Raw genomic sequence first — 24,478 nt, forward strand, 5'->3', positions numbered from 1 at the left:
TATCGAAGCCAGCCTTAAAGCTATCTAAAAGCCTATCTGGCCAACTGATCATAATATCAACGCCAATGGCTCATGAGCAGCCGGATAGAAGTCCTAACTTTGAGCAAGAGTCATGATGACCGAAACCAAAGAGGCGACTAGAATGCTGAACAACGTTATTGCAGCAATCCATGACTCCGGTAGGCGTAAAACAAAACTTGCAATGCCATTTAGGAACGAAATGCTCTGTCGAAACAAGGCACCCCCGGGATTGTGGAAGAATCCTGGCCTGGCAGTGCAACAACTCCCGCTGGAGGTCGTCGTGGTCACGAGGCATCACACGATTCAAGCCAGTCGTAACGTCTCTTTTAAGTTTTGAGCACAGCCCGGTGGAGCAGGCTGGCGGATACGCTAATCCTAGAATGGTAAATGCGGCGCATGGATCGGCGCTTGGAAAGTCCAACCCGCGTGTGGCAGCCAACCGCGCCTTCCCGGCGGGTTGAAGCGCGGTTGCTGCATGGGGCAAATTGCGGTTTCGGGTCAGCCCGATTCGTTTGCCTTAGGTAATATTCTTCTGGGCGTCTTAAGGTTGGAAACTTTATATACGACTTCGAAAAATTACCCAACTAAAGGATGAAGAGTAGGATGGTTAAATCCACACGGCCTCACCAATCACATATGCAGAGATGTATACATTATATTAGACCACCACCGATGACACCACTCCCATCACTCCAGCCAGCCAAGCGGGCCACCACACACACCACACGGCAACCTGCGTCCACATCCCCCAAACATCCCACCCGAACGCAGCCTCGGTAAGAACTTTCTCCACTGAGACGTTCCACGCCTTGCAGGCCCCGAGGAGCACGGCACTCGGAGCAATGGCGTTAAGGACTACCAGGCTCACAGCCACCTTGGCAAGAACACAAGGCGTCAGTGGGGTCGCTGACTTGGAGGGATTTCCCGCCTTCATAGATTTGGACTCTGCGCTGGCTAATATGGACGTCGGTTTGGGCTCGACGTATCCGACGAATGAAAGAGGCGCGCAAAGTAGGCCCATTAGGAAGGAAAGAGAGAAGTTCAAGGTTGCAAGAGCGGAGAGGAAAAGGCCAAGAAGTAGGAGAGAAAAGGATTTTATGAGGAGGAATTGCTGAGCCGTTGGGTGGTGGAATCGCGTGAGGAGAGTGGCAAGCACAATGGGGATGAGGATGTTGATGAAACCGAAGTAGTAGGCTGCAGGGGCAAGGAACTGCAAAAAGGCGGTTAGCCGGCTTGTGCTCTCTATGCAACGACAAAAGGAAAATTGGGTACCTGGTGTGAGAGATTGTTGAAAATATAAAGAGGTATACCCCCTAAGAAATGCAAACCCATGACCAAACTTGCCGGTAAGGCAAGATGCCTTTCCAAGATGCCATTGTTCTCCCCGTTCCCAGGCGAGGCGCTTCTTCCCTCCCCCGCCGATTGTCCTTCCGTTGTTTTCTCTATTTTACCCTGGTTCAACCGTATATCAAGGCCGGAGTATCCGCTTTTCATCCACGACGCAATCGCCATAATGGTAAAATTGCCGGCAATCAACATTGCACTTGGAAGATACGTTCCGATGCTCACAAATCGATTCGTCTGCATTAGCAGGTAAAAGAAAAAACTCTGATGCAGATGCTCTAGCAGGTTATTCAAGCTTCGAACTAAACCCTCTACCGTTCTACCGAGAGCCATTTCATCCTGCCATCCCTGACCAACGGTTTGAAGTGTGATCGCATCGATATGATACGGAATAAAGCAACTGTGTAGGCCCGCCGCACTGCCGAGGCCCTGGCGCATCATCCCCCTGACCATTGTCTGTAGGCGCATCTTGTAGCTATCATCGTGGTTCCACATTTCTTGCAATTCTGCGCGAATGCCCATTTGCCCATTAGATATGGATACGGCAGTGTTGAACAAGTCGAGATTTGGTAACTGTCCGTTGACTCCGTCGTAAACAATGTGGATAGATTCGAAACGATGGTCAAACGGGTATTCGAAAGCGAGCGCGCCTTGTAGCGCGCCACTCTTCAGGGGCAGTGGCTCAACCGATGGAGGGTGCATATCATGGTACGCGTCGATCCACGCTTGAGCACCAGACCTGCTATCCGGTGTGATGAGAAAAATTATATCTTTTGACCAAAGAGACCATCCTAAGGAGAGAACGTTAGGATAAGACAATAGTACACCACAAAAGAGAAAATAACTTACTCTTAAAGTACCGAGCCAAAGTTAAAGCCAGCGCAACGCCATTGAGATTGGGTTCTCCCTTGATCGTCTTCCACGCGGCTACCAGGACAATTGCCTCCGTCCCATCACCCCGGGGAGCTTGAATGATGCTGTAAACGTTCTGGCCCGAATAAACATTCCCAGCAGACCGATAATCATATTTCTGAGTCGCAACTTTCAACCCCGATTCCCGAAAGATCGACTGTAATTTTTGTGAAACCCTATATCGAATCAATAACCATCAGCGTGGACCGTTTCCAACAACCCCAACATCCTCTTTTCACATTGAAAATTCAAAAGGTTTCTCCAAGGCTAGACACATAACGTACACATCGTACTCCGCATCCTTCACTGCCTCGATCTCCTGCCTATATCCACGGAAGATATTCTGCTCACTGCCCGAAAAGTACGTGTGCACCTGGCCCGGTAACAGCGCATTTTCGGAGATATACGTCTGTCGAGAGTACTCGTTCAGCGGGAGCAGGAGGAGCCATATGATACCGACAAGAATGAGGAGAGCAGAGAGATAGGGGGGGAGTTTGGACAAAGGGCGCGGGTCGCGACGTAGTCTGAGGATAAGATCCGCTATGCCGGAGCTCCAATATTTAGTATTCAGGTGGGAACGGAGAGTTGGGATTAAAGCAACGGGTGGAATTGGCCCAATTACTCGCGCCAGTTCATGACTTACATATTAGTGCCATTGGAAAAGAAGCCTTCACGGGTCAGGTCCCATGAAAGCCATGGGGGTGAGATTGCAGGGTGTTGTTTGGCCTGAGTCCGCCTTGAAGCTCTCCAGCACGCTGGCCGCTCCTGGGTGCCCCGTCCGGAGTTAGTGCTGTCACATGACAAGCAATGCTCACTATATCATGTGACCAAGATGTATAATCCCATACAGAATTTTAACTACTCCGTACGGAGTAGTTAGTTAGTCAATGAATAGGAGTTAACCTCAGCTCACGGTGTTCTCGCGTCAAGGACCTCTGGTGCTCATTCTATTTGCACTATTCCTGCGTGCATTTGATCAATTCATTAACTAACTGTCATCGGCAAATTATTCTACATGAGACTATCAATGGAAAGGTAACACGAGCGTGGAATGTTCAGTAGCATATAGAGCCCGACTTTGTGCAAGGACCCGATCCGTCGCCGTCGGGAAATTACTTTTCGTAGATCATTATTAAAAAGATAAGTACGCAGTTCATCTAACCATATACATGAAGAGTATGCTCTTCCTCAATCCTTTCTAATCGCACTTCAATCTTCTTTTTCAGATGCAATATCAAAGGCAGCATCGGGAGCTAATGTTTGTGAAAAGCATGGAGTAAAATGCCGAGCGACTGACATTTTCAAAATAGACCCATTTACGGCCCTAAACGCTGAGTAGATCCAAAGTAACTCATTGTCGTGCCCGGGCCCCTGGAAGAATTGCCCGTGGGCAATATTCCGTAGCGCCCATACGTTTTCTGATCTACCGACACGTAGTGTGGGAGGATCCCCAGAAGGTTCAATTTGCTTTCAACCCATCGTAGGATTTTCTCTGGAGGGAAAAGGATTTTTAGGTAGCCAAGTCCGACTACGAAACAAAGTCAGCAATGATTCTCCCCCAAAACAGGGTGTGAGAAACCCTTACGGGCGTATCCAACGGCAATTCCGCACAAGTGGCCCACGAAACTAGTGTTCGGAATCAATGCGGAAACGAAGATCGTTCCAATCAGTGGCGTTGCCCACGTTGGAATCTTATACGTCCCCAGACTGCCAATGAGTCAGTGATGTCTGCAAAGAAAGCATTCAAAAAGAACACACCCAACGAACCTGAAGTGAGGGTTTGAAGCGTAGGTCTTCATTGCTTCTGATGCAAGTAGCAAAAACACCCAAATACTACATGTCCCTCTATTAGCAGCGCCCATATAAAAGCCCCTCTTCAAAAGCGCACCTTGATCCTAAAATAGCAGTATCTTGGCGGAATATACATTTCTCGACGAGTATATATAAGCCTCCAGGGAACGTCGATAGCGCTAAAGTCGCAGGTCAGCCTCCATCCTTTCGATCAATCTCAGGTGCCGAGAATAACGACTTACGTCCAAAGAACATAGCCAGCGAAGTAAGCGTTCCATATTCAGCCTCGAATCTCTCCAGCAGCGGCGTCAGCGCCAAGATATTTAAAAACGCGTGAATAAACCCCTGGTGGACGATTGGATAGGTATTAAGACGGTGCACTAAACCGTGAAGAAATCATTGAACACTCCTCGTCAGCAAGGCAAACGTCCTTTTCTCCAAAATCATACCAAAAGACACAGGGTGTATACCTACTGCTCATAAGGCTAACTTCACTCGGCTTCAATGCTCCCCAGCGCGCCACGCTCCATGCCGGCTGTAAATCCAAAAGGCAAAGGGTGACGATAGCTATTAGGACAGTTCTGGTGAAAAGCGGGAGGCGGAGTATGTACGATCGAAGCCGTGTAGGGCTGAAGGGGAGAGGGGGGAATGCTAGCGGCATTTTATCTTCGGACCGTCGAACGGAGGGGTGTCGGAGTACGATGCGGATAGAGAAGGTAGATAGGAGAATAAAGAAAGGAAATTAATCAAAGATGGAGTGCTTTTGAAAAGCACAAACTAATGTCGGCCGTAATACAATCGCGGTGGGAGAAAAGAGTTGGGCGGGAGAAGTGGTCGAGCTCTCTGGCAAGCGAACGCACCTCGCACTCCGCCAAATCCAAGGATTCTGAATAGAATCGAATACGACAGGAAATATCCCTATATTACTTTAAGATCTCTGCGTTGATAATCCCATCCGAACCTGAACGTCTCATCCCAATCCAAGCAACTTCGCCAGGGGAACACACGGCAGATGGTGAATGCGTAATTGGCCTCGAGAAACTCGTTAGCGACTGAATAATAAAGAATGCCTCTCCTCCACCAAAAGAAAGGCCAATTCTCCCACGCAAGAAAATCCACAATGCAAGAAAGCAGGGTCCTTGGAGGTTTGTAAAATCTTTGGACGGAGATCAATAACCCATGCGGTTAGGTTCACCCAGCTCCCTAGATCGTTAGCTTGGTTGGCCGCTGGAAAGCTTAGTTCGGTAAACTCAAAAGCGTGATGTGGAAGCCCGCGCCAAGAACATCCCTGGCCCCGTATCAAAAGTATGTCCTCCGTATCGAGGTACAGAAACACATTTGGATTAATCTCTACCGTGGTCTATGCAACTGGATAAGCTGTGCTACTCACAGTTTCATGCGCCAGCCGAGTCCATTGTGTAAAGCCGATCAGAATCTCTAGGACCCGGCCATCATAACCATGGACCCATGAAATCTCCTATCAAGCAAATTCACAAAATCTACGAGGTAGACTATCAGGTGCTGGATGAATATGAACTTGTTAATACGTAGTTACATTTGAGTAGAGACTATCATTATCATAAATACATAATCATTTCAATGCTTAAGCTTCCCTTTCATCTCCACATTGTGCCTTTTTTTTTCATTTTTTTTTTTTTTGTTGGTTGCCTTTTTCGCAAAAAATTCATACTTACCTTTTAAAGGTGACAACCCAAAAATCGCAACAAGATGAACCAACTCGATAAGGGGTATAAAACTAGGGCAATCCAAGTAAATGAAAAGAGAGGGAATAAATAAAAGATCAATTGCGCATCAACTTTGAGCCAGTAACAATGTTCATTTTTCACTCCGGAAAGCGGAGGTCCTGAGGAGACGGAGGAGCAGTCTTCTTTGATGCCCACGCCTTTAGAGAGATGGCGACGATCTCCCAGGCCATCACAAAGGCAGTGAAGCCCATTGCAACTGTAAACACAAACATTGCGTTCAAGTCGTAGTGAATCATTACTTCGATGATATCCTTGGTCTAGTGGCTATCAGTGAAACGACCGTTAAAACTTTCATCGCCCTCGAGGTTACACTTACGCTCAGCATAAAGATAAGCCCGCCAGAAATAAGACAGAACGATGCGACAAGCTCAGAGGGTGGTCGGGATGGTAGCAACGAACTTGGTGGATTGAGGTAAAGGATGATATAGGTGACTGCACGAGCCATGGAAAATCCAACGAGGAGCATTCCCCACTGCGAATGCACCATCGTCGAAACCATACTTGCTTGATGGTGCGAACTCATCATCAAGCCCAACAAAAGTATCACTATGGCAGGCATCGGGTTGAGTGATAGTCTCTGCGTCTTCGGCGCTTGCCATACCTCGTCCTTGGCGGGCTGTTCAACATTGGTTGGCGCAGGGAGCACACTCATATTTATCCAATCCCGAACACGTTGTGACTCTGAAAGCATACCGCACTGACTCGGCCGTTAGTTTTAGAGATCCTTTCAAGCAACAATTGCCCAACTCACCAATCCTCCACCAAAAAACATTATCGAAATCGACACATGCTCCAGATCTTGCGCAGTCCAAGCTCCTCCCCATGCGGCTAAATGTTCAAGGAATACGTTGCTAGATCCGTAAAGGAAAATAACAAGAGACTCGGTGAATTCACCGGTAGGTACCCTGGATTTCCATCCAACAATGGCATGGGATGGCTTGATGTTCCATGCCCATCCAAAGTCGGCAAAGCACCCAAGCCATCTTCCCAATGTGAGAAGCCCATACCACAGGAAAATACCTCCTTTGATAAAGTGGGCAAGACCATTGAAGATGTTGTTGCCTCTCTGTGCATGGACTGTCAGCTTTATCGACAGCTGGCCATTTTACTTTCCTTACAGCCTGAACTTACAAATATGCCGCCATAGGTAACTCCACCACTAACCAGTGCAATGAAGCCAAGGGGAAGAATAGTTCTCTCGATAATAACATATATCACCTTTAAAATATTCAGAGCGCGCTGAGAAAGTAGACCTGGAATACGGTGCGCGAGATACTTGTCCAGGAAGCGAGATCCTAAAAATTTTCGTGGTCTAGTGATATGGCCAGCCTCGTTGATTGGCTTCTCCTCGAAATCGTCGACATCATTGTCCCGAGATAGGCTACGCCCTCGCTCCATCGAGCTAGATCGAGGGCTACGCAAAGACGAAGAGCATCTCTCGGTACCCTGCCCGCTATCTCCCGACCAGCGATATTGATAATCTCCACGGGAGTATGAGGCCCGACTATCCTGTGGCGTATCCTGCGATACTGGGAGGAAAGCAAGCCTTTCATAGGCGCTACCCGCAACATACCTGTTTCTCCCCGAATAGGCAAAGAGCAGACCCATGACGACTTCAGCGATCATGACCCAGGTAGCGATCCACCCAATTTTATGGTGAGAATTATTCACATAGAGGTCCGGAGTTTGGGTGTTGTAGATAATGCCCAAGAGCAGACCGACCGCATTGACGACGAGGAAGAGGAATTGAACGGGGAGAGAGAGGTGAGATCGCGCAACGCTAAACATGACACCTGGATTGTAAATGCAATTAGCATGTGTAGAATCGACCCGGAAGCTTCCCTATCCATACCAATCGGAAGGATGAAGAACCAAGCAAGTACCATAAGAACGATGTGACCCAGGATAACTCCAAAATGTTCTCCATGGGCGAAGTAACTTATTGGGCCAGAAGGCTCGGCAACTTTCGCGCTCGTACTCATTGATGGGCTAGCGCCTGCAGGCATCGCGCTGTGCATGTCCATTGAGCCATGTTCGTTACCATGCGGCTGTGCGTTTACTCCGAAGGACAGGAGGAATAAAAACACGCCCAGACGGGCAGGGAAAGCAGATAGCCGCAGCATTAGCGAAGAAGAGTACTCCGTAGCTGGGATCGATTTCCAGTCTGGCAAGAGAATGGCTGCTGGGGATCCAAGCGAGGGTCACTGCAGCTTCGCGGCAAGATAAAGCACACCATACAAGTATATGAGAGAAAGCAGTCGTTTCAAACGAAGGGAGAATGAAAGAGCAAAGAAGAAGATGGAAATATTAGCTTCACAAAAAGAAGACAAGAGAAAGAGCGGAGCTGGGCTATTATTAATGAGCTGAGTGTCGTCCGAACGAACAGGTCGGAGCTTTCTTGAGGCGGCCAGAGTTCGGCCTTGATAAACAAAATTAAGCTCTGGAGGGGGTTTGGGTTAGTCGTTGGGTACCTCGTTGCCAAATAATTAGTCAATCCCATAAGAGCTCATGATTAATTGCAGGAACAATTTCCATGCATCAAAGCTTCTCAGGGAAAAGAACCGAAAGACGGCAAAGCTTGTTCTGATCAGTTCCTGAAGTTTTCCGGAGATGAGGCTGGAGACAACTCGAAAGATGAAACTCCCACACAAGACATTCTTCAGTGTATTCTCCCAAGAGCAAGCAGAGTATCCCCGATATGACACCCGTCTTTCCGTACATGTGGAGGCTTGTCCGGCAAAAAACTGCCAGGATAACCACCATAGCCAATTTTATCCATGCGATGATCCGCGTCGACATCACCGGTCGATGACGCTAAACGTGGTGGGGAGATTCATCGTTTGTTAGCTCCGCATGACCTGGGCCTCTCCCGCCCTGCACGGTGCCAACCCTGTCAGGCTTGACAGAAACACTTGGCCCGCCTAACCGGTCTTGAGAATATGGGCCCAGGTAGGCGGATAGACGGCTAGGTATTCTGTACTCGATGTGGGCATGTAGAGTACTTCCATCCATGCTTGTTGTCCGACACAGCAAATACATGCATGGTTAACTGTCGGTCCTATCCGCTGTACGGAGTACTCCGCACTTCAAGTGCAATGATATCAAAGTAGGGGTGTCCCTCTCCTCTTTCAAGCTTTTTCTTGGAAGCTCTTGATAGGCCCTGCAGCTCGGATATCGCAAGGTCCAGCCACGAAGGAAGCATTTGTCATCCGCACACTTTTCCTTTTAAAACCACCAGTGACGCCGGTCCCGGTTCTTCCGCAGGCCGCCATGGCTCGTAACAAACTGTAATGCTGCGGTAATTTTATGGATATTGATGCCAAACTGGAGGCTGGATGATGATGGTTTCCCCTCACTCTGCTGTAAATAGTCATCCTCGGCCCCTAGCTGAAGGGACTCGTAATCGCAGTTATCGGTGGCCGAGATGGGCAAGTCAAGGGCGTGGGATGAGGACTTGACTCACTTCGGCAATGATACCGCTTGCATTCCAGCGTCCTCATGCCTCTCTCCTCACTCGGTTCCAAGAGCTCAGGCAGATGCGGGCTGACACTGACACGACATCCGATACATGTGCACTTCGTACTCATTTCGTATACCGAGAGCTTATTCGATCAAGTCACTACTGTACTGGATGTTTGTACACACATACGTGCAGCCTGCGGGGCTTGACAGCTCACCCTCCCAACGACAGCAGGGGGGATCCAAGCGTCGGTCGGACATAGATTAACAACAGCATCCGGCTCACTAATCCAGAGCATCACGCGCGCAGGTTGAATTTTGAGCATGACGGGCACGATGCAAGACCGAGCCCCTGGTATTTTACATGTTCATGGGAATTCCTGCATTAAGGCCAGGAGAACATTTGATACCAAGTTTGGGAATCCGTCTGGCGACGTGTCGCCTGTAACTATTACCTAGTTAGCCAGATGAAGCTATGCGGGCTGGCCCATCTGAGAATTCTTCCTCGCTCGATTGGATGTACTATACGGAGTACTCGGAAGGAGTTCCAGAGCATAATACATTCCAAGTGACATCGGATACATGCATATTAGTCCAAATTCATAATTTTTCCTCCCGACACTTTTAGACAGTTTTTTTTTCGCGCCATTTTCCTCATGTCGGGCTCCACTCAGCACGCCTCGCGGCAAACGGCTCCCTCGTCAAGACGGATTCTCTGGGCCCCGTGTCGGAATACACGGCACTCTGACTCCGGATGGGAAAAAAGAGAAAAGGGCGCTAAAATTTTTGTGCTGAAGATCGCCCCATAGAACACTGCGTCAACAACCTGCCTTTGGCCTGGCTCAGAAACGGTGTACCAGGTCCCTTGTTCGTACATTGTATGTACTGGACATATGTATGTCCTGAGCGTTGTCATACACCAAAGTCGGCGTGCATCCGCCAGACGAACCCCGTGGGATAATAGCCTGACTCTGACTCTCCATTTGAGAATGCAATATTCCGTACGGAGTACTGAAGATGATATTCCATCACATACCAGCTAACAGGATGGGATACATATGTAACTGACTACGGTGTACGGAGTACACAAGCAAGATATTGGCCGAGTTTCGTTTGAGAGATGTCCTAGCAGTAATTTTCATAAGATATCCCTGGCCGCTAAACCGACATATATATCGGGCTCCTCCTTCAATCCGGGACACATGCCTCAAACCCCGAGCTGGCTGTTTTTGCACGGAGCGCTTCGCACCCCTGAAGCTCCGACATTCCCTCTAACCAGCCGCATTTACAAGGGGCGGGAATGAGTCATAAAGAACCCCGTCACGGCTCATACACTGGGTCGGCGACTAGGCAACTAGCGATTACTTGCAACATTCTTCTTTTTTCTTTGTGCGAGGGGCAAGAAAACGACCAATTATTCGGACGGGGTTAAATTGTTCTGTCTCCAAAGGCTGATACCAAGCTTTCTGTGCATCCTTTCGAAGATGGACAGCTCTGCATCTCTTGACCTGTCGCAGCAGAAGGGATTCGTCGCGAATACAGCCTGCTTTTGTTTGGCCTAGTCTGTTCCCATTTATAACATCTATGTCCAGGGCAACCATCAATCAAAATGAGCATCGATGAAATCCTAGGAAGCGATGATGCAATAACCATCTCCGAAGCTTGTATGGACAGACTCACATGATGCAGTAGAGCTGTGGGCTTGTGCAATTTTGGTGAACGGGATTGTTGATAATGTCCTACACACCACCCTGCCAAACCTAACCAAAGAAGAAGTCAGTCTACAATCTTGCTACACCTGACACAGTAATAGTAAAATAAATAGCTTGCTCATAAGAGATATATTTGCTGGTTTTGAATGGTTCTTACTCTTCGATTTCGCCTCGTAACCCGGAGCGGAATTTCGATTTCTATTTCTATTTAACAGACGAAAACCCTTGTCTATTTGGGACCGTATGACGGTGATCTGGCCAGTTTTGAATCCATCTGGGCTATCCACGGCTATCTTCTGATACATCATTCCATAGAGAGCATGCCATACTTGGAGTTCAAGCATCTAAAAGGCGTAAATGTACAGTTTCCTTAAAGGATCCTGGAGTTCTGAGAGCACATACCTACATATATATATATATATATATATATGTGTGTGTGTGTGTGTGTGTGAATTGGCGATGAGGATTCACTGGAATCAACGCATGAGAATCTAGAACAAAAGGCAAGCCCCAAGCCATCCAAGTCATTGATTTTCTTTTCTGCCCTCTGCAAGTCTCGTCAAAGGGTTCCATGAATGCTATGGCAATCGCATCCCTCTAAAAATCCCTCGACCACAGCCTAATTATAATGTGGGCTTACCACAACACACTTTCACTGAGAGTTAGTGTTGCAAGCAAATGCCTTGTTTTGTTATACTGACAATTTCTGTGACTCTAGCAAAAGATCTGCAGATCTAATATGCTCATGGTCATATTCTAGGTCTGTCCTTGGCAATTTTCATGTATATAAGGGCTTGACAGCCCTACACTTTTGTGTTAACAAGGGAAAACCATGAAACACCAGCTTGATGCATGGATTAGGGTCACATCTCTGTAGGGGTAAAACAATGCAGGTATTTCACTTTAACCCGGGTGAGCTGATCACTAGCTACTAGGCTTAATGGTTCCTAAAGATGCACACCTTATTGTAGAGAAGGGCGCCAACATGGGCTTCCTTTATCTTTGAGACGATTAAAGCAGAGGATCATGTAAGAATAGGGTCTGGGAAAGAGAAAATATGTAATCATTCTCATTGAACTGTCCTTTGTTTTGCGTCACTTCCTATCCATCCAAAGCAAGGTATGTGCCAAAGAGAACTTTTGAGAGCTATGGTACCACAGATTATTTTGGAACGAAAATCAACTGTGTGTCAAAGAATATTCATATTCTAAGAGGGCGACTTCCACACCCTATAAGTGGAAGTGGACAAGAAACAGTAAGAGGCGATTTGAAACTCTTAATTCATGACACAGGTTATATGGTAGAGCGAAACGTGAAAAGGAGAAACTGCAGTGCTTAGCACCCTGATTGAGTATTGCTCATCTCTGCAGAGAGAAATGCAGAAACAAAAGTTTACAGAGTGAAAATTCTTCTGAGACTGAAGACACCGAGTCAAGCAAGGCTCAACAGAAAAGAAAGGTGAGGTTCTCCAGGTTTGCCAGACGAAATCACACTAGGATCACGTGATATCAAGATTGACAAGGTTGTCATCACTTGTGGATGTGCACTTTGGAAAGGAGTCTGGGTTTTCAAAGATGTCAAGATTTATCCCTTATTGTAGACAGAGTGTTGTGTTGTTGCAAGAGGTTCAGTTTTTAGCTTCACTTTGTTCCTTGGTAACGGATTGGCTACTGGTACCTTGATCTCGATATCAGCCTGAGGTCATCCACACCCGATACCGTTCCATTTATTACAGCATATGAGACTTGTCCCTAGCTCTAATACCTTTTTTTTATTGAGTTGGTTTATTTTATTGAAGGATTGATTTGCTGTAGCAGCAAATCAGCACCAACAGAGCACTGCACCTACTTAGCCCAGCTTTATCAGTATCTTATTCTTCCTCTCCATGTCTTTCTGATCATCTTATCACTTGAGGTCTCAGTCACTTTTTCCTTTTAACTATCCTGGACTCGACCTGAATTCTGGCCCTTTTTCGTTTTATAGCAGCATGGCAGACGCTGTTATTAGCGTGACACCAGAATTTGGCTGTGGTATAGCTTCACTTCGCGATCTGTTGAGGATAAGCAGTCGCTGACCTGAATAGAACACCTCAGGGAAATAATTGAGAGCAACTCTAGAACTGCTGGCCAGTTCTACGATTCCCTTCTCCTTGTGCGGGAATCCCAGTCCTCGCTACCTCAAGTGTTCCGGGAGCTTCCTCAGCCACGCTCCGCTTCCACACGACGGTTGTCTTTCAAACCATTATATCAGTGCCTGCACTGCCCGGCTAGTCGATCGCGGGACGGTCGAGCGGCTCATCGGGAGATGACCGGTCATTTATTCTGTGAGAATGGTTATGCCTAATTCAATTTGATGGTTTCGCTAACGAATCGGCAAAAGTCGCTGACTGCCGAAGTGGATCAATATGGTGTCAAGGCTGTGATGACTTCATATACGACAGTGAGGTGGACAGGGTACTATGGGATACGTCTAGAATAATCCAGCGCACGGATTCGACTTCAAAGAAGCGCACTATTGCTGAGACTCTAGCCGACCCTGATACAGAGGACGCTTCCTACTTGACATCTAACAGTAGCAAACGGCTCTGTGGGAAGGATGGCGTGAGAGGCTTGTATAACCTTGGCCAGACGTGTTACATGAACGTTATTATGCAGACATTGTTCCATGAGCCCCTGCTCACATCTTATTTTCTCGGACACGGTCATCGCATCTATGACTGTTCCGAGGCGAACTGTTTTGTGTGCCAAGTTGCAGAGACATTCGCAGAATTTAATAACGATGAAAAACAAGAAGGATTCAACTGCCTGAATCTGCTGTTGAGTTCATGGCAATCATCCCCTGTAAGTTTCTTCTGAAAGACAATCACCAGTGAGATATCAACTGACTTCCCTCGCTTGTAGGACCTTGCCGGGTATCAGCAACAAGATGCCCATGAATTCTATCAGTTTCTTGTCAATAAACTCCATGCCACAGCCGAGGATCGAGTTGACGGATATGACCAGAGATGCCGTTGCTTCTTCCATAAAGCGTTTTTCGGCAAGTTGCAAAGCAGCGTGACCTGCCATAACTGTGGAAACACAAACCGCACTGAAGACCCAATCATGGACCTAAGTCTTGCTTTCCAGGTACAGAGGAAGAAGAAAGCATTGCATTGGACGCCTGGAGAGTCGGATACGACGCCAACCCTCAACGGCTGCTTAGAGAGCTACACAGCTCCTGAAGAATTGCCTGCGAGCGATTACAGTTGCAGCTGGTGCGGAACACCACAAGGAGCTACGAAGCAACTTAGACTTCGAAATTTGCCGGTGATATTATGCATGCAGCTCAAGGTTCGTCACCTTGGCCTTTACGATACAAATTGCTGATACTTCTAATCCAGCGGTTTGAGCGACATCGCTCCGTCTCGGAGAAGGTAGACGCCAAAGTTTCTTTCCCGCTGTCGATAAACATGGCGCCGTACACCACACGCTCTCACTCTAAAAATGTCTTGAAGTATACCTATGACTTGCTAAGTGTGGTAGTCCACATAGGGGACATTGACTCTGGTCACTATCTTGCTTATTGCCGGCAGGGCGAACTGGTAAGCTAACGCCGTCTTGTGTATTCGCGGCGATCTTTTTCGATTGTGTTCAACAGACGCTGACTACGAGGTAATAGTGGTTTAAGTTCAACGATGATCGAGTTACGTGGGCTACTGAGGCGGAGGTGCTGGATGCCGACGCTTATCTGTTATTCTATACCTTGCGCTCTCTTTAAGGCATAGTAGTTCCGGTTGATGAATTACGCGTTTGAATGAAGATTCAATGTATCAATATGGTAATAGGGACCTTTTTTTTTTTCCTCTTGTGTTTTTGCCTCGAAGGATGGTTCTCTCGTTTTTAACGTTACTTATGTTCGATCTCGTCACGTTTAGAAAATAGTATCTAGATCAAGGCACCAACGCCAAGACCTTACTCTTTCTCCCGAATCGCCCGTCTGAAATGACACTATGGGGATCATAATGCTAGAGAGAGATTAAAGCTATACAGCGTATGACAGGTTTTCTCTCGGACATTGAGTTCAGGTTGACAAATGCGATATTGCTAGCATTATCGTATTGAACCTATGCATTGGAGCCAGTTGGCTCCACTCAACCAAAGTATATTCGTGGCAAAATTTCAAGCCTTCATAGGCCATTGCAGCGAAACTCCATGGACATCTCTGGAGCTCAAAGCGGGAAATGCTTGTTTTGGAGTTATTGCCCCCGCAGATGGCCCTTGGTGCCAAATATTTCGGATGTTGGGTGGTAGCCGTGAGGTTTCAGCGCGTAGCGCGTATACCTTTCCACCATTTCGTCAAAATAGAAAAGAAAAAAAAAGAGTTCTCGGGCCGCAGATCCAGTGAAAATCACGGTTCTCGAACGGTGACAAAGTGCATACAAACAGCACTTATGCTCTATTTTTAAGCCAAACAAAGGGATAGTGTTCGGGAGAGCCGATGTTGTGGGAGTCAGCGAACTCCTCTTCCCCGAGGCCTTGCTAGGCCGCTCCCTCGTTGCTGCCGGCCCGTGGTCCCTCTTGTAGTGTACCGACCTCTTGCACTTCCTCGACTTGCACCCGTTGTTGGCGAAGTCGTGGAAGCGCCTGGTGCAGAGAACTTCGAGCACTGTTTCAAGGACGTGGGCGGATTATCGACGAAAGACGTATCGGTTGTCCTGGCACGGATACATTAGCCTCGGACATGAACCTAGTAATGGAGAAGAACTTACAAGAAAGTGGTTTCGGGATCGACTTCAGGCTGGGTTGGCTCGGGAGTTGGGGGGGATTCCGCTAAATATGGAAATGTTAGATTTTATGTGCCTCTTTTTTCTTTTCTCTTGCCTCTCGCCGATCAGGATGACGACTAACTCACAGGCAGCCTCCTTTGCTCGCCGAAATGAGTCTGGGACAGGGGCCTAGTGCAGCTGTCAGCAATGCCATCGCATCTCTGCCATTATGCAGGGACAAAGCTAGCCTCCGGAAAATCAACGCAAAACGCGTTCATGTTCAACCCATACAAGAAGCTAGCAAAGCTTTCACTGAAACGGGAGAGACTCTCATGTAGGAGTTGGAGGTGCATGAAATTAGCTTCCAGGTCAGCCATGGAATCGGAGAGCTCTGCGAATTGCGGTTCTAGAGCATTGATCGCCGGCTGCATCGAATGTGCACCGCCCAGGCTGCCTCCAAAGCTCTGTTCACGGAGAGACGATCTTGAGCTCGGACGGAGTGGTGTAGTTGGACGGGAGGAAGGTCTCGGGCGTGAGGTCGACCGTCGGCCACTTGATTCCATTTTTCTCAAAATTTCCCTTGAACTGTATACACGTTATGTGAAAGGAATGGGAAACTTGAAAAAAAAAAAAAAGGTCGAACCACACCCTTCCACTGACGTAGTCCTCGGGCCAGCTCCCCGTCGTCTGCGGGTTTCCAGAGCTACAACGATTGACTTCGGGCTGCTGCTATTTTTGTCCATCCAGAACCGGGTCACGTGGGGCGGTGAGTTTCGGGTTGTTCTGGGGAGACTTCTGCCAGCGCGCGCAGAGGCGCCGAAAGTTGGATGGCGAAAAAAGTGAGCGATATCGAAAGACGGCAGTCTGGTTGACGGTTCCAGGTACGAAAACCCTCCCTGTCCTCCAAAAGGTTTTTTCATCTTCCGTCCCACCGTTTCCAAGCCACGTTGGTGTTCCCACCAACCCCGGCAGTGCACTCGATTGCCCCTCCTTTGCCGCCGCCGCCGCCGCCTTCGCTCCCTCCTCGCCGACTTAGCCTATAACTTTTCTTCCGCTCCCCAACGGGGGAAAAAAAAAAAAAAAAGAAAAAAGTAAAAATAAAAATAAAAATAAAAAGGAAAAGGACATTTCGTTGACACTCGCCCGTCACTCGCTATCCTATCGTTTGTTGTTTTTGTGAATGAGTGCTTGTTTTCTGCGCCGTGTGCTACCTTCTCAGCTCAAGGCAGCATTCCAGTTTGGCAAACGACGCGCGGACACCCGGTTTTGGCTCAAGGATAGGCAGGCCTCCAGCACCAAAATCAGCCCTATTGTCTCTCGCTTTCACGTCCTGACATTCGTCCCTCGTTCTTCCACCGTTGCTACCTCGAAAGCATCCTCTCTCTGGACATTTTCGATTTCCCTAGTTCTTTTGTGCGGCGGTCTAGCATTGAGCAATTCATATACGAGTATTTGGCCATTTGGGGACCCTAAGATAGTTAAGATACACGACGAGTCTTTCGCCGACGAGCTGCAAAACCCTGAGATTCTACAAACTATGACTGAGCAAATCCCTACCGGCCACGTCGGCAACCTTACGTTGGAGGAGGAAGCGAAGCTAAAAGAATTCTGGGGCGCGCTTTTTAAATTATTCGGAGTTGCAGATTCCCCAGAAGAGAGGCAGCTGACTCCACCAACATCGCCTAGTGACACTGCTTCCGACCCGAAGAAGCCTAAGCGCAAACTCGGCCTGTTTGGTAAAAAAGATGGAAATGCTGAAGAGCATGGTGTGAAATCTTCCGATGTCGAAGATAAATATGGCCAAACCAAGGAGTTTTACGATGCTCTCTCCACCCATACACCAGAACAGTTAAGAATTGCGTTTTGGAGTATGGTGAAGCAAGACCACCCTGATGCCCTTCTACTCCGCTTCCTTCGCGCCCGGAAATGGGACGTGAATCGGGCGATGATCATGTTAATATCTGCCCTACACTGGAGAGCCAAAGCCATTAATCTTGAAGAGAAGATTATGAAAGTTGGAGACGCTGGCGCCCTTGAAGGAACAAAAAGCAGCGATCCCGCGATTAAAAAGGATTCCGAAGACTTCATGAATTTACTCCGACTTGGCGAGAGCTTTATACATGGGAAGGACAAAGCCGGCAGACCAGTCTGTTACATTAGAGTGAGACTGCACAAGGCTGGAATACATTCCGAAGCGGCACTAGAAAATTACACTGTCTATCTGATCGAAACGTCAAGATTATTATTGGAAAAGCCGGCGGAGACAGCTGTGGGTCTCCCAACGCCTTCACGGCAAACATGTATGCTAATTTGACCAAAAGGCCCTTATCTTTGACATGACCGACTTTTCTCTCGCAAACATGGTAAGACGGCCCACGTCCCTCGCTATGCTCGAGACCTTCATATTGATTGTCAACCATAGGACTATGCTCCAGTAAAGTTCATGATCAAGTGCTTCGAAGCTAACTACCCTGAGAGTCTTGGTGTGATTCTTGTGCACAAAGCCCCATGGATATTTTCCGGTATGGCACATTCAACTAATATCTCACATGTGAAGTACTAAACATATCTACAGGTATTTGGACTGTCATCAAAGGCTGGTTAGATCCAGTCGTTGCTGCTAAAGTCCATTTCACAAAGACCGCTGAAGACCTTGAAGCATATGTTTCACGTAGCCAGCTCATCAAGGAAATGGGTGGTGACAACCCATATACATACAAATATATCGAGCCGGAAGTAGGGGAAAATTCAAGGCAGGAGGATACCAACGCGATGGAGACCTTGATCAGCAAACGGTTCCAATACGCCGCTGAGTTCCAGCTTGCTACGAAGTCATGGATATCAACAAATGGCGCCTCTGCAATGGCCGAATCAGCGGAACTTATGAAAACGCGAAACAACATTGCTTCTCAATTGCATGACAACTATTGGTACCTTGACCCATTCGTGCGGGCACGATCTCTATACGACCGCCTCGGCGCTATTCCACGCCGCGAAGCCAAGAAAGCTACATCATCCAGAGCAGATAGTCTCAAGACTCATATTTCCGAGAAGCGCAGCTTTGAAATTGTCACCACGAGACAGATTCTTGTTGATAGTGATGGCGATGAAGTCGATTAGAAGTTGAAGTCGATTGTCGCTCTTGTTCTCTCCTCTTTGTTCTAACTTTTTCGACCACTCAACACGGCATTTAGCCTTGGCTTCTTTTCAGGAACGTTTGCTCAGAAGCTTGATGCCAATTATCTCTGTGGCCCTATCGTGGGCAAAGAGATCGAAAAGTCGTACTCATTCTTTTGCTTGATTACATTTTTACTTGCTTCGGGACCTTTGCATGGTTGCTTTTCTTTCCTAAACCGTCGGATTATGGAGAAAACGGATGGCATACAGTTGATTCCCCTTTGATTACGTGACTTGAAGCATATAGGACTGGTCCTGTACATTAAACTCGCCTCTCCTGTGCTCTCTATCCTGCGCTCCTTCTCCTGGAAGATTCTTCTCTGATCCAAAAAATAAATGAACACCAAGGTGTTTTTGTGCAAAGTACATACATATTTCCTTGCGAAGACGACGTTTTCTCCCAGCTGTTTCAATTTTTATTTCCGCTTTGAAACTACAACATAGATTTGTAGACGCGCTCGAGAGATGTATTTGAGGATCAGATACTCCCTCAAGCACAGAGGATGCTTCTTAAAGAGTTTTACTTTACATTTTTGATTTAAGTTCGTTGCAGAGCTCCTTAAGAGAGTCCATATCCGCGTCCTTCGCGGGCCAGCCTACGGTGAGACCTTCGGTCTCGTTTGGTTTCGGAATCTAGGTCGCCATCGTTAACCAGTTCCTTGGGATACAACTAACAACTTAGGCAGCACCAAAGGTGCGCACGAAGGGACAAAATGTTTTTCTTACCATATGGAAATGGACCTATAAAAAGATTAGCATTGTCCATTTTTGGTTCCTGTGTTTTGAGGGGAGATGAAGCTTACATGATCGACGAATTGATGAGCAATCTTGCCGTTGTTTTGAAGGATATTGAAATCCGATGCCCCAGCGGCGAGGGCAATTTTCTTAGCGACGGGCTGTTGATTCGCTGTTTTTAGCCCAATTGTTGCCGAGATACGCATTGTGGCGTAAAAAATGTGAGTTTGGGGCGGCGAGAGGGGCGCGTTTTGCTTACCAGCAGCTCGGTGAGGTCTTGATCGGGGATGTCAGTGAGCTTGGCACCGTGGTATTTGGGGATTACGAGCTGGTGGTGAAAAGAAGATACGTTAATAAATGGCCCTTTGGGAACTCGGCACGCTGATCTAACTACCGCGCGGTGCCATAACTTGTCACGGTATCGAGGCAGATGCGCGAGTGATGTTTCAAGTCAGACAACTGGTATGGAAGAACGAACCGCATGTCCTCGGCTCAGTGGCTGAATGTCGAGGAATGCCAGCACCCTTTCGCTCTCAAAGAGCTTCATGCAAGGGATTTCTCCTAAGGCGCTGTTAGAAATTAATTCACAAAAGCGCGACATCCCGGCAATAGAAGGGCTGCGGGAAGTATGATGTCAATGGGGACCTTTGGGCACGGGAAGCCGTTGGGAGCTTACCCTTGATGATCCTGCAGAAAATACAGGCGGCAGAAGCGGCAGACATGGCTAACAAATTATAGAGATCGAAGACCAGATAGGAACAAATGAATCTTTCTGCGATGGCGAGGTGAGTGCAAGCATTCAATGGAACTCAGAAGTTGAGGGGCGGTAGAAGTGGGGATAATAATTGTGTGTCCGTAGTTTTAAACCCCGTGTGGATTTTGGGGTGGAACAAAACAATGGGTTGATTGTTGGTGATGGCGACGGGATTCGAACGCGCGATGTTGAGGTCACCGTTGGAAACCACCAAGCTTATAAGGTATTTCGCTCCATAATTACGAGGAGTGGGACAAGCTAGCTCAGAATCCATTTCTTGCCTTTTACCAGAGATGGCCGTGGCTTTGCCCAATACACTCCGCTCCTCAATCTTTGGAATCACTATCGACAATAGTCGGTCGATAATTTTATACTTTTTATCACCCCGAAATCTTTCATTTTTCGCAATCCATCGTCTTTGTTTTTGATATTTTAAGTCTACTCTCTTGTCAAAAATTTCCTCACTCGAATGCCATTCAAGTGATGGAGCACTTTTCGCTGGGCAATGGGTTGGGTTTTGCCGTGGAAACAACCGTTATGCCGTGCACATAACGGGGCGAGTTGCCCCTCATAACTCCCCCAACAGTATCCGAAGTGGCCCTCAATCGTTCACAATCAACCGAACCTACTCGTACGGAGTGCTGGCGCCAGGAGCAAAGCATCCAGGCTTGCTCGATGACAAGGGCGGCATTAATTCCATGGTCTCAGTCTATCGTGGTCTACGGCCAGATTTAAACCTTCGGCTCAGGCGGCGCTTCTCTTCGCAGCCTTCACGCCGAACGGAGTCCCGTTCTCCAACGGGCTCGTATCTCCTATGGAGAAAACGCTTAATGGACCCAATCGTATCAACTCTGGCGTTGTCGTCGTCTGCCGAGTGGGAAACTCAGTCACTTTAGTTACCCCGGATGACTATCGGCATCGAAACCCCAGAGAAGGATAAATGCTGCCACATTCCCCACATAGTTCAACATGTCGCTGTTATCGAGGTCACTCTTCCATACATCTTTCTCGCGGATACCCGTTACTCACTCCTTTCGTGTTGCCAAATATCACTTTACTTACTGCACTAGAAAGCCGGCTGCTAGTTATATTCGATTGTATTCTGTAACTTGTCCACGAGCCATGTTGACGACCGAGCTATCGAACGCTGACGTCGCGGCGTTGCGTGCCAACAAAGAAAGACTACAGAAGTATATCCATAACAGTTGCCAATGGGGAACTGGGATAAGATGGGGAGAGTAGGTGATATCCCTCTCTTAATCCCGGAATTAGCTGTTGAGTTAGATGAGCGACGTTCCCACAGGGCCACGCACCCGCTAGTTTCTCTCTGTTGGGTTGACGTGGTCAGAAACGTGGTGCTAACTACATCGGATTGAATCAGCAAACCGACGGATACGGGGATGGCGCGGCTTGCCTTATCTCAGGAGGATAAGCAAGTTCGAGACTGGTTCAAGGAAACGACCGAGGCACTTGGCTGCAAGGTTACTGTCGATGCGATGGGAAATATGTTTGCTGTTCGTCCAGGTCGCCGACAGGACGTTCCCCCAACGTTTGTTGGAAGCCATTTGGATACCCAACCAACGGGAGGAAGATACGATGGGATTCTAGGAGTATGTGCGGGTATTGAGATGTTAAAGGTGCTTGAAGAGAACGGCATTGAGACTGAAGGCGGCGTCGGGGTTGTCAATTGGACAAAGTTAGTATATTGTTTTCATGACTCCAATATTGTCGACCTATAGAACTAATCGCGCCTAACAGTGAGGAGGGAGCTCGATTTCCAATGAGCATGGTCTCTTCGGGGGTCTGGGCAGAATGCATTCCTCTATCGGCAGCTCATAATCTCTTCGAAGTTCCTACTGTGGCCTCTCTTCCATCGGCTGCATCGTCTCCTGAATCAATGAAGTCTGCACTGGAGAAAATCAATTATCTGGGTACTGTACCATGCTCTTACAATGCCACACCCATGGCTGCCCATTTTGAGCTACATATCGAGCAGGGCCCTCACTTGATCACATCTGGCCAGCGTGTTGGCGTAGTGACGGCAGTGCAGGCATATCGTTGGTATCGGATAAATGTAACCGGCCGTGACTGTCATACCGGAACAACGTCCTTCGAGCACCGTGCGGATGCTCTGTATGCCTCGGCGAAAATGATGGTACGTGCCCGAGAGATCGCGCAAAAGCTTGGCTGCCTTGCTAGCGTTGGGATTGTCGAGATCAAACCCGGCAGCGTGAATACCGTTCCTGGATTCGTCAGCTTCAGTCTCGATATCCGTGGACCGGAATCTGAAAATGTAGACGTATTGGATAACGAGCTGAGGAAGGAGTTCGATGGTATTGCCGCGGAAGAGGGAAAGAACATTGGAAAACCTTGCCGTGTTGAATGGCAGTTGGATTTTGATAGCCCTGCGATCAAATTCCACCCCGACTGCATCGAGTGTGTGACAGAAGCAACAAAGGCAGTGGTTTCCGACTCCCCAAATCCGGAGTCGATGTATCGGACAATTCGCAGTGGCGCCGGCCACGACAGCGTCTTTACGTCCAAAAGGGTACCGACTAGTATGGTATTTGTCCCTTGCAGAGATGGAGTTAGCCACCATCCAGAGGAGTTCTCCACTGCCGAGGAATGTGTGGATGGCGCGTCTGTCCTCTTGCAAGCAGTGGTGAGATACGATCGGAAGAGATTCAGCAGCTAAGCACTAGCGGAACACTACTCGTGAGCATGTCAATTACACTTGGAATTAGCAGAAGCAACGAGGATTGTTTTTAGTCGATGTTTCATTATATTTTGAACTCGTCGTAGCGCCGTCATAATAAAATAGGCGACTTAAAACAACATGACGAGTACTTATAACACATTGAAGTTTCATCGACTCAAGACCCGACATATCCCAATATCACTTGTTTTAGGCTGATGTGTGGAACGGCCACTAACCAGGTACGAGTGACCGTAACCACCGCTCCCCATCCACAAGTTCAAAGATAAATCAGTTCATCTAGGATGGTGGAGCACCGCGACCACGGCCGAATCCACGGAAAGAAGGAGCGAAGTCTCCAGGAGCACCGCCCTCCTTACCCTCACCCTGCTCACGGCGTCTGTAACCACCGTCACCACGAGGAGGACGATCGCCACGGGGACCAGGGCGTCTCTCGCGCTCACCCTCGCCGCCCATCATGCCGCGTGGAGGAGCATGAGAACGCTGCTGCTTGATGTGCGTAGCGGGAACGATCTCAGCAGGCAAGTGGAGCCATTCACGGAGGTACTCGAGACCCTCGGGGGTCAAGGTGTAGTAGTAGTATTGCCAGGAGAAGCGGGTCTTGACGTAGCCGCGGGAAGTAAGGGACTGGCAAGCCTTGATGACCTGTAGAATGCGGCTGTGAGTATACGGGGTTCAAACCGGGAGATAGAGAGGCCATACATAGAGGTTCTTGGTGTCAATGTCAGAGTGCTTGGGAAGGTTGAAGTCCTTCTTCGCCACGAGCACACCCTCTAGAAAGGTGGAGTTTTAGTACTTGTCCGCCATTCTGAAACAGCACGTAATGTACTGGTGTAAAGGCTACATACCACGGAAGAGGTACTCGTGGATCTTCTTGCGGTCAGCCTTTGGGATAAGCCTGCGAACTTCGATTAGTGCTCATTCTGCGCGGAATAGGGTACGAGATCTTGACATACATTGTCGCGAGTTCCTGGCGTACTTCGGGGAATCGCTTTGACAACGCGACTCAGTACTTGCAGTGGGTTGATTGAAGTGCTGGTCTTGAAGCTTTGGCTTTCGATGGTCTTATCGAGTGTGTTAGGGTTCGCTAGCCCTTTGCCCTAGCTCGCCGCATCGGGATTTTCACGTGATATTGAGTTTTACTTGGCGGCGCTAACCAGCCCTGTAAATGACGAAGCGCATCGTGAGCTAGCAATTGATGTCAGCACCATCACTTGACTACGGAATAGTTACTCCATATACACAACCTTCATCGTCTCTCCTGTAGTGGAGTCACCGCCAATATATTTGCTTAAACTCCGAAGAAGATTGAATTCACTTAATAGGATTGACTAGCTTTCTGTCATC

At 48.1% G+C, this 24,478-nt stretch overlaps 9 protein-coding genes across 9 annotated transcripts; 3 read left to right on the forward strand and 6 right to left on the reverse strand.

The window, feature by feature from the left end:
- Window positions 1–569: 569 nt before the first annotated feature.
- Window positions 570–2,933, reverse strand: GAA1 (Glycosyl phosphatidyl inositol protein transamidase complex subunit; the record flags this gene model as incomplete). Its single annotated transcript, XM_003065504.2, has 5 exons — window positions 570–1,231; window positions 1,294–2,156; window positions 2,215–2,453; window positions 2,562–2,817; window positions 2,921–2,933. 5 exons carry the CDS (start codon window positions 2,931–2,933, stop codon window positions 680–682), a joined length of 1,923 nt encoding a protein of 640 aa, XP_003065550.1. The 3' UTR covers window positions 570–679.
- Window positions 2,934–3,396: 463 nt separating this feature from the next.
- Window positions 3,397–4,729, reverse strand: RBD2 (Putative rhomboid protease; the record flags this gene model as incomplete). The annotated part of the gene is made up of 6 exons (XM_066123556.1): window positions 3,397–3,805; window positions 3,863–3,984; window positions 4,045–4,110; window positions 4,166–4,247; window positions 4,311–4,448; window positions 4,543–4,729. The coding sequence occupies 6 exons, from the start codon at window positions 4,727–4,729 to the stop codon at window positions 3,594–3,596; spliced, it is 807 nt and encodes a 268-aa protein (XP_065979630.1). The 3' UTR covers window positions 3,397–3,593.
- Window positions 4,730–5,594: 865 nt separating this feature from the next.
- D8B26_001511 (uncharacterized protein) lies at window positions 5,595–8,219 on the reverse strand. Its single transcript, XM_003065505.2, has 5 exons — window positions 7,687–8,219; window positions 6,966–7,627; window positions 6,586–6,900; window positions 6,151–6,531; window positions 5,595–6,091 (listed from the first exon to the last, which is right to left on the reverse strand). Exons 1-5 carry the CDS (start codon window positions 7,955–7,957, stop codon window positions 5,912–5,914), a joined length of 1,809 nt encoding a protein of 602 aa, XP_003065551.2. The 5' UTR covers window positions 7,958–8,219; the 3' UTR covers window positions 5,595–5,911.
- A 4,347-nt stretch (window positions 8,220–12,566) lies between these two features.
- D8B26_001512 (uncharacterized protein) lies at window positions 12,567–14,972 on the forward strand. The gene is made up of 6 exons (XM_003065506.2): window positions 12,567–13,035; window positions 13,089–13,328; window positions 13,385–13,845; window positions 13,906–14,334; window positions 14,385–14,585; window positions 14,663–14,972. Exons 1-6 carry the CDS (start codon window positions 12,993–12,995, stop codon window positions 14,759–14,761), a joined length of 1,473 nt encoding a protein of 490 aa, XP_003065552.1. The 5' UTR covers window positions 12,567–12,992; the 3' UTR covers window positions 14,762–14,972.
- Window positions 14,973–15,976: 1,004 nt separating this feature from the next.
- On the reverse strand, window positions 15,977–16,336 carry DAM1 (DASH complex subunit dam1; the record flags this gene model as incomplete). Its single annotated transcript, XM_003065507.2, has 1 exon — window positions 15,977–16,336. Exon 1 carries the CDS (start codon window positions 16,310–16,312, stop codon window positions 15,977–15,979), a length of 336 nt encoding a protein of 111 aa, XP_003065553.2. The 5' UTR covers window positions 16,313–16,336.
- A 484-nt stretch (window positions 16,337–16,820) lies between these two features.
- D8B26_001514 (uncharacterized protein) lies at window positions 16,821–19,563 on the forward strand. Its single transcript, XM_003065508.2, has 4 exons — window positions 16,821–18,018; window positions 18,071–18,112; window positions 18,172–18,271; window positions 18,325–19,563. The coding sequence occupies exons 1-4, from the start codon at window positions 16,930–16,932 to the stop codon at window positions 18,867–18,869; spliced, it is 1,776 nt and encodes a 591-aa protein (XP_003065554.2). The 5' UTR covers window positions 16,821–16,929; the 3' UTR covers window positions 18,870–19,563.
- On the reverse strand, window positions 19,452–20,489 carry HNT1 (Adenosine 5'-monophosphoramidase; the record flags this gene model as incomplete). Its single annotated transcript, XM_066123557.1, has 6 exons — window positions 20,338–20,489; window positions 20,140–20,222; window positions 19,921–19,989; window positions 19,730–19,822; window positions 19,653–19,667; window positions 19,452–19,559 (listed from the first exon to the last, which is right to left on the reverse strand). The coding sequence occupies exons 1-6, from the start codon at window positions 20,381–20,383 to the stop codon at window positions 19,452–19,454; spliced, it is 414 nt and encodes a 137-aa protein (XP_065979631.1). The 5' UTR covers window positions 20,384–20,489.
- Window positions 20,490–21,240: 751 nt separating this feature from the next.
- On the forward strand, window positions 21,241–23,110 carry D8B26_001516 (uncharacterized protein; the record flags this gene model as incomplete). The annotated part of the gene is made up of 3 exons (XM_003065510.2): window positions 21,241–21,653; window positions 21,797–22,111; window positions 22,174–23,110. Exons 1-3 carry the CDS (start codon window positions 21,385–21,387, stop codon window positions 23,108–23,110), a joined length of 1,521 nt encoding a protein of 506 aa, XP_003065556.1. The 5' UTR covers window positions 21,241–21,384.
- Window positions 22,991–24,172, reverse strand: D8B26_001517 (40S ribosomal protein eS10). Its single transcript, XM_003065511.2, has 4 exons — window positions 24,088–24,172; window positions 23,980–24,029; window positions 23,834–23,904; window positions 22,991–23,776 (listed from the first exon to the last, which is right to left on the reverse strand). Coding segments are annotated over exons 1-4 (489 nt in total). The 5' UTR covers window positions 24,090–24,172; the 3' UTR covers window positions 22,991–23,410.
- Between the last annotated feature and the right edge of the window lie 306 nt (window positions 24,173–24,478).

The sequence above is a fragment of the Coccidioides posadasii genome, chromosome 1 (assembly GCF_018416015.2).
Source record: "Coccidioides posadasii str. Silveira chromosome 1, complete sequence".
Classification (NCBI taxonomy): Eukaryota; Fungi; Ascomycota; class Eurotiomycetes; order Onygenales; family Onygenaceae; genus Coccidioides; species Coccidioides posadasii.

Excerpts from the sequence above, each read along its gene's own strand:
- D8B26_001511 (XM_003065505.2), bottom strand. The coding sequence starts at position 7,957 with ATGCTGCGGCTATCTGCTTTCCCTGCCCGTCTGGGCGTGTTTTTATTC. Across the intron at positions 7,628-7,686 it reads GTTCTTCATCCTTCCGATTG|GTGTCATGTTTAGCGTTGCG; the intron begins GTATGGATAGGG and ends TTTACAATCCAG. Across the intron at positions 6,532-6,585 it reads TGTTTTTTGGTGGAGGATTG|TGCGGTATGCTTTCAGAGTC; the intron begins GTGAGTTGGGCA and ends CGGCCGAGTCAG.
- D8B26_001512 (XM_003065506.2), top strand. The coding sequence starts at position 12,993 with ATGGCAGACGCTGTTATTAGCGTGACACCAGAATTTGGCTGTG. Across the intron at positions 13,846-13,905 it reads GTTCATGGCAATCATCCCCT|GACCTTGCCGGGTATCAGCA; the intron begins GTAAGTTTCTTC and ends CCTCGCTTGTAG. Across the intron at positions 14,335-14,384 it reads TATTATGCATGCAGCTCAAG|CGGTTTGAGCGACATCGCTC; the intron begins GTTCGTCACCTT and ends CTTCTAATCCAG.
- D8B26_001514 (XM_003065508.2), top strand. The coding sequence starts at position 16,930 with ATGAGTGCTTGTTTTCTGCGCCGTGTGCTACCTTCTCAGCTCAAGGCA. Across the intron at positions 18,113-18,171 it reads ACTTTTCTCTCGCAAACATG|GACTATGCTCCAGTAAAGTT; the intron begins GTAAGACGGCCC and ends TGTCAACCATAG. Across the intron at positions 18,272-18,324 it reads AGCCCCATGGATATTTTCCG|GTATTTGGACTGTCATCAAA; the intron begins GTATGGCACATT and ends ACATATCTACAG.
- D8B26_001517 (XM_003065511.2), bottom strand. Across the intron at positions 23,905-23,979 it reads CCACGAGTACCTCTTCCGTG|AGGGTGTGCTCGTGGCGAAG; the intron begins GTATGTAGCCTT and ends CCACCTTTCTAG. Across the intron at positions 23,777-23,833 it reads TTGACACCAAGAACCTCTAT|GTCATCAAGGCTTGCCAGTC; the intron begins GTATGGCCTCTC and ends CGCATTCTACAG.